Below are 10,053 nucleotides of genomic sequence, written 5' to 3' on the forward strand. Positions count from 1 at the left end.
GCACACGGGGCCGGGGGGCTCCTGGGTATCAGTGTTCAGTTGCTCAGTCGTGTCCAACTCTTTTCGACTCCATCACTGTAGCCCACCAGGCTCCTCTGTCCATGGGCTTCCCCAGGCAAGAATACTAGAGTGGGTTGCCATTTCCTTCTCCAGAGCATCTTCCTGACCCAGGGATCGAACCCAGGTTTCCTGCATTGAGGGCAAATTCTTCACCGTCTGAACCACCAGGGAAGCCCCTGGATATCAGGGAGGCCCACAAACCCAGGAAGGCCCCAACGTTTCCTTTCCCACTCTGAAACCTGGTCAGACACACCCCCCTGCCCCCAACTGCCACCACCATTCAAAATACCTCAATCATCTGCAGGATGAAATGAGAAGGCGGGGGCCCTTAGTCCTTACTGGAGACTGTGACCGCCTTGCAGGATAACCCTGCAGGCACATCACCTCTCTGCATCCTCACATTTCCTCCCACAGAGGCAGGACTGGCCCACACAGCCCCTGTTTTGCAAATGAAGAAATAAACTAGAGAGATAAGCAGACCATTTCAAAAACACAGGCAATTTCCAGGGAAAAGCCAACATACGAACCCAGATCTCTTGATCTCCAGAGAAGCCACAGAACGGGGAAAGGAGAAAGCAGAGAAGAAGCACCGGGCTTTTCAGCCACCAGAGAAGATCCAGGTGGTCTGTGGCAACTCTGGGCCCTCCCCTTACTGGGTAAAGCTCCACCCACCTGGGAGCGGGGTGAGTTTTGCTGCCCTTCTCCGCCCAGCCTGAGTTGTGGCTTCGCCTCTGCAGCACCAACCCATTAACTGCAGTGAACCAAGCTACTAGTCTGTCTTCTCATCCGGACCCGAAGGCAGAGGCTGTGTCCAGGGCTTCACAGAATCCCCCAGGAGGCCTGGCACAGACCCAGGCAAAGTTTGGTGAGGAACTGGAGTTAGGCATTTCAGTCCGGTCCCCTTCTCTGTGAAAACTGGGCATTTGGGCCAGGAGGCACCTGGCGTCTCATTCAACACTGGGCAGGACACCCACCCCGACACCTGGACCCATCACGTTGGAGGGTTGACTTCCAGGCTTCTGGACTCAACCGAGGTCCCCCCACCTGGCCGGTGGTCAGCCTCAGAGGAGGAAGTAGGTCATGTGGCCTCAGGTAATGCCCTTGGGCGCTCACTGCCGGGCTTCCACACACTTAGGAAACAAAACTCGGTTAGGGAGCCCGGCGGAGAGCAGGAGTCCCTGCCCTCTGGGTCACACTGGGGATGAGTTCCTGCGATCCCATCAGTGCTCTTCTGTTGCCCTGGCAATCCCAGGAGCTCCTGGTGGAGGCCATATAATTTCTGAAGGAGAGGGAAAGGGCAAGCATCTACTGTGTATGAGACAGAGTGTGCGGCTAACTGGATGGATTACAGTGAAAGGAGATGGTGGGCGAGGGGGCGGAGGTAGCCCCCAACTCCTTCTTCCTTCCCCACCCGCTGCAGTCCTTCCTTCCTTCCCACTGACTCGCCTGTGGGGTTCCATTCCTCTTCAGCCTCAGTTTGTTGTTGACTAGCGGCTGAGTCGGTCCGACTCTTTTGCAACCCTGTGGACTGTAGCCTGCCTCTGTCCATGGGATTTTCCCAGGCAAGAATACTGGAGGGGGTTGCCATTTCCTTCTCCAGGGGAGTCTTCCGGACCCAGGGATTGAGCCTGTGTCTCCTGCATCAGCAGGTGGGTTCTTTCCCACTGAGCCACCAGAGAAGCCCAGGCCTCCATTTGCCAAATAAGATCTGCAACGCGCATAAAGATGGTGCTCAGGCTGGTTTCTCCTCGGGACTGCTGGAGGTGGGAGGAGGCCCCCCTGCGGTGTGGGTGGGCTGGGTGAGAGCTTTAGGAAGCCGCTGGGGCTCCCTCCACCCCCAGGGGCCCCAGGGAGACTCTGCGGGCCACTGGGTGAGTCAGCCTCCCTGGGGAGCCACGACCAGCAACAGGGAAGACCACAGGCCATGAAGCACAGGCTCTTCATCACCGCTTCCTGGCCTGAGCCTCTGGTGGTTGCACTGACCACAAGCAAGGTCCCTCCCCTGGGCGGGGGGTGCGGGGCGCGCACGGAATCCCATGCAGGTGCCCATTCTCACCTTCACGCTGCTGACTATGCTGGGTGCATCCTTGCAAGCACTGTCTATACTGCACGCTGCTGTCTCTACTGGGTGCATCCTTGCAAGTGCTGCGGGGCATGCAAGGCTTCCACATAGGCGTGCACACGAATTGGTATGCACGCATGGTCTCCAGAATCACCCTGGGAGAGCAGGTCCAGGACAGATGAGTGTGAGCCGGGAACATTGCCCCACGGTCACGCGGGACTCGCACTCACAGCCACTCCCAGGCCTCCGCCCGCACCAGTAAAGGTACTGGGATGTGCTCACAGCTTCCTCCCACACAAAAGAAAAGTGAGGAGGGTGAGGAGGGCAGGGAAACAGGGTGGGGCGGGGGAGGGGGGAGAGTCCAAATTGGTACCAGCACAGTAACCCCTAGAGGGCCTTTGGAAATTGTCCAAACTCCCAGATTTCGTAGAAATAAAATCTGGATCCAGAAGGGGAAGGGGACCCAAGGCTGTGAGGGGAGTAAAGAACACCGCCTCCATCTCAACCTGGACTGTGCGCCCTGCCCCGCACATGTGCCCAGCTGGACCTTAGCGCCCGCCCCAAACCTCCCACAGCCTCTCCATCTTCTCTGCCATAGCCCTGCCCTCGGACAGCTCGGACAACCTGCTGCTCTGCCCCGACCCAGGTCCCCAGCAGTCCATCTTCGAGGTGCTTGGGGCTGATGCCCAGGTTCCCAAACCCCTAGTTTGGAAGGAAATCCGCTCCAGGACAATCTGCTTTAAGAATCTGATGAAATGCACACCGACTCCCCGTCTTTCTAAAGCGCACAGCTGCACCGCGCCCGCGCCCAGCAGCCCCAATTCTGTGGCTCCCAAGGCACGACCGACCGAGGTGTGGTCGTGGGGAAAACCGGGTAGTTGGCAGGTGGTGGCGCCTCTGTCAGCGACCCTCCATGCGGGAGGGCTATGGTATCTCCCCGTCACCCTCCTCTCATGCGCCGTGGTGACCCTGCTAGCTGCCCCTGGAGCCGGATTCCGAAACCGCCCGCTGCCCAGTCCCCAGGCTTTCACAGCTCCAAGCCTCCTCTTTGCACGTCTCTTTTCCTCTCCGCCAAGCCTCAACTCCCCTTCCACGGCTCCCTCCCTTCCTTGGCGCTGCTGGTGGGGGGTGGGTGGGATGGGGCAGAGAAGAGAGTCTTGGCTAAGGTGGCAGAATATTCCAGGGAGGCGCGGGGTGCACGGCCTCTGGTGCGTCCGGGGTCTCGCGACCCCTCCGTGGACACACTGGAGGCTCCGGCCGCACCACTGAGTCAGCTTTCCTGGAGAGAACGCCGTCCAGGCAGTGCGGCGTCGGCTGCCCGCGGCCACCCCGGGAATGGAGGTGGGGGTGTCACCGCCCATCTGCAGGCCAGAGGAGAGGGCACAGGCTGCACCTCTGCGTGGGAGGCCCCTGGGGGACCACCGGGAACTCGGATCTCTGAGAAGCACCAGCTTATGGCTGGAAGGCTTGTTGGCCAGACAGAAGTGTTTCTCTAAAAAGGCCCTGTTTTGAAGGAAGGCCCTCTTCTCAACTGTCTAGTCTGGACCAGCCCTTGGCCAGTGGCGCCCGCAGCCGCAGACCAAGGGGTGGGGGAGGGGGGAGGGTGCCTTTCACTCTAAATTCGCTGGGTGGTATCATTCCGCAGCTGAGTACCCCCTGTCTTGGTTTTCGAATCTGCTGACCCGCCTTGTAACCGTAATACCTCCTGGGGAACCAGGTAGCGGGCGGGAGCATGTGGCCAGGTAGCACCTGGGTAAGCTGGGTCCAGATACGGGACCAGGCTCCCACCGCCAGTGCCGAGGTCCTTCGGTTTCCTGGTGGGGAGCAGGGGTCGTGGGAGCTGAGGACGCGGAGGCTGCCTCCAGCCAGGCATTCTCCCAGATCCGCCCCACCAACTCCCCTTTCCCGGCCGAGAAAGGCGCACCCGCTGCAGCTCGGGCTTCGCGGCTCTCCACCCCAAGCCCTCGGAGCCGCTGGGGATCCCGGCAGTTTTCCTATCCTTTCTCCGCCCGCTGCTTCGGGCAACCTGGACCAGAGGTGAAGGAGAAGTCCAAACCCCAAACAAACGCCGGGACCCCTCGCTCCCTCCCCGCAGCCCCCGTAGACGCGAAGGCCGTTCTATATCCATTTTATATTTCAATCTGTCCCCGAAACAAAGCCGCACGCAGATCTGCGGGAAGAGAGAAAAGGGCTGGGGCCAAGGGACAAGGTATGACCACGGGGAAACGTGCGCGCGGCTGCTTTCTGAAACGAAAGTTCTCACGGAGCATGGAGACATTTTACGTTTGGTACTTTTAACTTGTTTTCCTGTTGTGGCCCCTCTCTGCAGCGCACAAAACTCGGGGCTTCAGGGGCTTCGAGAGAGCCTCTGGCGGCTAGGTTCCTGGGGCAGCCGGCCGTTCCCTTGCAAGAGTGAGGACCGCGCAAATGCCGGACAAGCAAGGTTATTCTCTCAAGAAACGCCACTATCGGGAGGGGGGCAGGTTCTCTGGCTCCCCGGAAGCCTCTTCCGAAATTTCCTTGAAACAACTGAAAAAAAAAAAAAAAAATCCCCCACCCTAGTTTTCGTTTAGGGATACAATATGTAAATGGTCTCTATCTCCATCCACATGGTAGTTATACCATGAGCATGTAATTAACAATTCTTCCAACATTTCACTGTATATATAAATTATAATAAAGACACATCGACCGTTTTAAAATAATAGGAGACCTTTAATCCGGGCCTCCTGTTTTTCTCTTTAAGATGGTATGTGTTTAGGCTGGACCGTTGGAGCAGAGTGACGGCTACAGAAATTAACAAAGTAAAAAATTAAAAGCATCTTTCTTCCTCCCCTCCCCACCCCCCAGTTGACCTGGGATCCTGGACGTCACAGCTCTTACACTTGAGTTTTCCCTTCCTCATCCCACAATCATCCACGGGTTCTTAAGGCTAATGCGTGCCCCTCAGTTTCTCCCTGTCTTTTTGGGGATCCCTCTTATACAAAGCACACCCCGGTTCCTTGGTTTAATTTGACTGTGACCCACGTGGAGTTTACACATTTCGTGGTGTGTGGATTGTGTCGGTGGTGATGGGGGAATAAATATCTCTAGCATTCAATCACTGTGTCTAATTCAACAAATCAAGGCCAGCCCCTCGGTGGCGCCCCAGGGGTCTCCGGCCCAGCCCGGTCTCCCAAGACCTCAGCGCTGAGAGCTCTGCTTTCACAGGCGCCGGGATGGGAAGGTAGCAATCGGCTAGCAACGAAAACCTGCGTGCACCGAATCGAAAGCGAAAGAGGAGGTTGAGCAAGGCTGCTTTCGGAAGCGTCCCGGGGCGCCTGGCCGAGGCCTGGGGTGCCGAGCGCGGTGGCGCTGGCGGCTTGGAGAGTTGGCCTCTCTTGTGAGCGAGATGCCAGGGTCCCAATTCCTACAGGGATGAGGCTCTTTGAGCAGCTGAAAAACATCAGGTCTCCAACCTGGCGGGTCTCCTGGGGCTCAAGCGGCCAAGGATGGGCCAGGACGGGCGGGGACTTTGAAAGGGCAAAGTGTGGCTCCAGGGAAACTGGTGGGGTCGGGATTGCAGTAGGCAGGATTTGGTGGGGCTCTTGCATTAAAAACGCGAATGCATCTGCCTGAAGGGAGCCGTGGAGTCACCTTGTTTGTGACCCTTTCGGTACTGACGGGGAAGCAGCGGAGGCGCAGTTAGGGGTAGGGACTTCTGCAGCCTGGATACATGTCTCCCCTCCGAGTTACACATCTCCGAGCAGCCCTCCCGCTGGAGACTGCCGGCGGCCTCCTGCTCCGGGCTCTTGGGCCATGGCCCCAGTGCAGACCCCAGGCCCATACCTCTCTGGTCAAGGAGCGCCTGGATCTGAGAACTGGCTCCCGGAGGAGGAGACCTCAGACCCTCACTTTTGCTCCTAGCAGTTACGCAGATGGAGGAACTGGCCTCTGGCCCGCGGACCAACAGAGCTGGAAGGTGGTTGCCAGGCCGAAGCTCCACTGGGTGGGGGCCGAGCCACAGTCAGCCTAGCACCAAAGCTAAGTCTGCCTCTGCCTTTCCTCAAGCTCCCGGGAACCTCCGAGGCTTTCACCCTCCTACTCACTCACTTTCCCGCTTTGGGGTACACACTCTCACAAATGTAGGGAGAGAACCATGTCGGGGTGTGTGTGCTTCAGGGTCCCTGCACGCTGCCAGCTCCAGAGGCCCTCTGCCCAACCGCCTCTGTGGGCATCAGAACCTCACCTCTTGGTGCCTCGGTTTCCTCCTCTTGGGCCTAATGTGCCTTTTTTTTTTTTCTACAAGAGTCAGAAATCTCCTCCTGGCCAGAGAGAGAGCAGCTGCTGAGAGAAGGACAGAGTAAGCAGAGCTGTCCGTAGTTTGTGGCCGTGCCGTGAGCGGTGCCTCCGTCTTGGACAGCCGGGGAGTGGAGTCCTGTTGGTGTTTCCAAGCTGCCTTTTGTCCCAAACTGCAGCTTTGGGTTTTTTTTTTTTTTACCAGCGCAGGGTCAGCGCCTGCCCTGTCCTTACAAGTGGGTGCTTATAGGTTTCCAACACAGCACAGAGGCCGATGGAAGAAATGTGGAGGGGGCAGGCGAGACTCTTGCTGTCTCTCTGGGTCGGGTGGTGTGGGGGGAGACATTTACCACCCATTGAGGCCTGACCGTCATCTCCCTGGGATGCAGGTGAGGAAACGGGGCTTTAGAGAAGTTCCTCACTCACAGGTCACAGCGCGGGGAGCCCCATGGCCACTGCCAATTGGGCGTGCATTATGGAGACTGGCAGTGGGGGCCCAGCAGGGCTCAGAGGCGGTGCTCAGAGGGGTCTCACACTTTCCCCCTTTCCCTCCGAAGCTGAAAACATTTCCAAATGAGACGTTGGGAGCCGCGTAGGATCTCTCCTTGCCTATTTTCTCAGACGCCTTGCTGGGGAATTTCTCTAAAACACGAAAAACCAGTGCAGAGGGAGAGAAAACTGTCCATGGGATGCTCCATCTGGGATATGCCCACACCTAACATTCCCAAAGGATAGGGGCCAGGAGGGGCCTGGGGGAAGAGGAAGCCTGAGCCCCAGGGGTGGGGGGCAGGCAGACAGGGGCGTGTGGACAGGGTGAGAGCCCCTCTCTGCCTGAGTGTGGAGCTGCGGCTGTGATGCACACGGCCTGAACTCATTCCAACAGGAAGGTGGAGAGGCAAGGTTGAGGAAGTGGGGAAATCCCCCGGAGCTCTCAACCTGCTCGTCTGTTCTCTGGGTTTGAGAGCGTGCGGCTCTGGGGGAGAGGCCACATGAGTGTACTAGGCGTGCGTGTGAGCCCGCTGCTCCTAAGGAAGAGGTTGTGTGTGTGTGTGTGTGTGTGAGTCTGTGTAGAATCCAAGTGTAGACAAGAGTACGACCCTGTGAATGCTTGTTCGTGTCAATAACCACTTAGTGGATCCCTTCTGAGCCTGCGGGGAGCCAGTTCCAGGCACAGTGTAAAAAAAAATGCATCCGCATAAGTTGTCTCCTAAGGTTATTCCAGTCGCCAAGGCCTCCAGCGCCTCTCACCTCTGTCTCTCCATCCCGCCTGGTCAGTGCAGCCAAAACCATTGTCCTGTCAGAACCAGCTCACTTCCTGGGCCCTGTGTGAAGGCCGTGGCCCAAGGGGGAGCGTGTGAACCCAGCGCTCCTAGCCCAGAGAGTGTCCCATCCATCTCAGTTTCTTTCCCTGCCAGGTTGGGGCTCACCAGTGCCGATCTTGTAGCAGAGAAGGTTCTGGCCGCAGGCCGCCCTTGAGAAGCCCTCTCCTCCTCTACGGTCGCGGCGCTCCGGGGCCCAGGCCTGCGTCCCGTGGCCGAGTTCAAGGGGGCTTGGAGGTCATTTAGTCCTCGAGTTCCCGTTGGGCCCAAATCAGGACCTAGAACCTTCCCTCTTGCCCAGCACCGCTCCGCCTGGAGCTCTGTGGCTTCCTGTTTTCCCAGCCGCTCGGTCCTAAGGCTTGGTTCCGAGGCCGGCCGCCTCCCGGGGATCGCCCAAGGCGAAGCGCTTGGGAACTGTGATTCGCCCGCCTCGCCTGCGGCGAGCCACCCCGACTCGGGTCATCGGCGGCCCGGGGCGTCTTCGAACCCGCGCCCGGCTGGCGCCCCAGCACCACCGCATCCCCGGCGCGCCCCGCCGCCCGCGCTTCAGGCTCCCCGGCCAGGCTCCGCACCTGCGATGCTCCCACCTGCAGCGCCGCCCGAGGAGCCTCCTAGCCGGCCAGGAGCCAGGCCTCGGCGGCCGGGGAACGCGGCGCCCAAGCGTTGCGCTCCGACTGTTTTCCGCCGCACGCCCGGAGCCGGTGCTGCGAAGCATCCGCTTCGAAGCCGGCCCGGCAGGCAACGCAAAGCAAGTGGTTTGTGGAAACGCCGAAAAGGAGGAGAAACGGACTCCGGGTTGAGTTTTAACAGCCAACACTCCGTGCCCTTGGCCGAGGGATCCCAAGAGGGCTGGACGGATTCCCCCGGTCTCCTCGGAGAGATCGATCCCCGTTTTCCGACCCAAAGTCACAAACCGCTCAGCCCCGCGCCTCCCCAGCCCGCCAACTCTCGCCTCCCGCAAGCGGATCGCGTTTCGAAGGTCCCGGAGCCCTGGGTCCAGGGGTCCCCAGCCCCGAGGGATTCGCACGTGCACTCACCGTAGCAGGGGACCTGCAAGGCCGCGTTGTGGCCGCCGCCGCCTTCCTGGAGTTTGAGGCTGCCGTCCGGGGGCGTCTTGCAGGCGCCTCGTTGCAAGTAGAGATGCGGCTGCGGCGCGGGCGGCTGCGGCTGCGGGGCGGGAGGCTGCGGCTGGAACTTGTTGAAGGAGCCCCGCGCCCCGGCGCCACTCTCCAGAGGTGCTGCCGGGTCCTGCTGCCCCGCGCCGTAGCGGGCCCGGCTCTTGGCGTCCCCGAATCCCTGCCCTTTGGCGGCAGCCGACAGGAAAGTTGTGCTGAACTTATCACCGCCGGGGTATGCCCTAAAAGGCGACGAGCCCTCCCGGCTCTGCGACACCGGGCTGTAGTAGGCGTCCATGGCAGCAGCCGGCGACTCGCAGTAAGAGACGCAAGTCTCAGCATTCATGCCTGGCTCGCGCGGGCGACGGGCGGGGGCGCGAGCGAGAGCGCGAGGACGCCACCGCGCGCCTTGGCCGGGAGTTTGGAGAGGCCAGGAGGCGGTGGCTGTGCGCTCCGCGCCGGCCTGCTCGCTCCCCCTCCTCCCCTCCACGCCTCTCTCTCCGGCTCCTCACCCCCTCCTTTCTCTGCCTTCTCCCTCCCCACAGCTGGCCCAGGGAAAGAACGGAGGACTGTAAAAAGATTCAGATGTTTCGGAAAGTTGACCAGATCTCCCAAACCCTCTTAAGGTTTTTGAACCGGAAAAAGAGAGTGCCTTTTTTTTTTTTCCCCTTCCTTGACTCTTTCTTTTTCCCTTCCGTCTCCCTCTCCTCCTCTCTGCCTACTCCCCTTTCCCCTCACCCTCACCCCTTCTCCTTTCCTTTCTCTTAAGGAGAAGCTACTAATTCGGTCACCACTCCGAGGGGATTCTGCGCGGAGCCGCCCGAAGGCCTTTTCAAATCTAGGCGGGGCCAGGGAGGTGTCTGGACTCCCCGGGCTCTCGAGGCTAGGTGGGTCCAAGCTTCGGCCTATTGGAGGGGGCATGCAAAACTTTAGTGATGGATTAAAAAAAAAAATAACGAAAAACAATCCAAAAAATCTGACAGAGTTTGACATTTGGAGTCAGAGGGGCCGGTAGCCTCTGGGTGCAGCCAAGTCTTTGGGACACATCCCTGCGAATTTAGCGCGCAGTTGCGGTAAAAATGTAGCGCGCAACTTTCCTGTCTTCCCAACAGATGCCTTTTGCTCTGTTTCCAACCCCTTTTTCCTATTGTCGGTTCCTCCTTGAAATTAACACACACACAGTCACACACATACACTCACAAGCGCTGCAGTCATCCTG

The 10,053-nt window shown here is 59.3% G+C and overlaps 1 protein-coding gene across 1 annotated transcript in view; it reads right to left on the reverse strand.

Annotated features, from left to right (window-relative positions):
• Positions 1-9,308, reverse strand: part of ALX4 (ALX homeobox 4) — a 45,092-nt gene extending 35,784 nt beyond the window's left edge. Inside the window, exon 1 of the mRNA XM_043482445.1 lies at positions 8,757-9,308. Within this exon, the coding sequence (XP_043338380.1) occupies positions 8,757-9,180 (424 nt within the window). The 5' untranslated portion in view covers positions 9,181-9,308. The remainder of the gene's footprint in view (positions 1-8,756) is intronic.
• Positions 9,309-10,053: the final 745 nt, after the last annotated feature.

The sequence above is a fragment of the Cervus canadensis genome, chromosome 11 (genome assembly GCF_019320065.1).
Source record: "Cervus canadensis isolate Bull #8, Minnesota chromosome 11, ASM1932006v1, whole genome shotgun sequence".
In the NCBI taxonomy this organism is placed as follows: domain Eukaryota; kingdom Metazoa; phylum Chordata; class Mammalia; order Artiodactyla; family Cervidae; genus Cervus; species Cervus canadensis.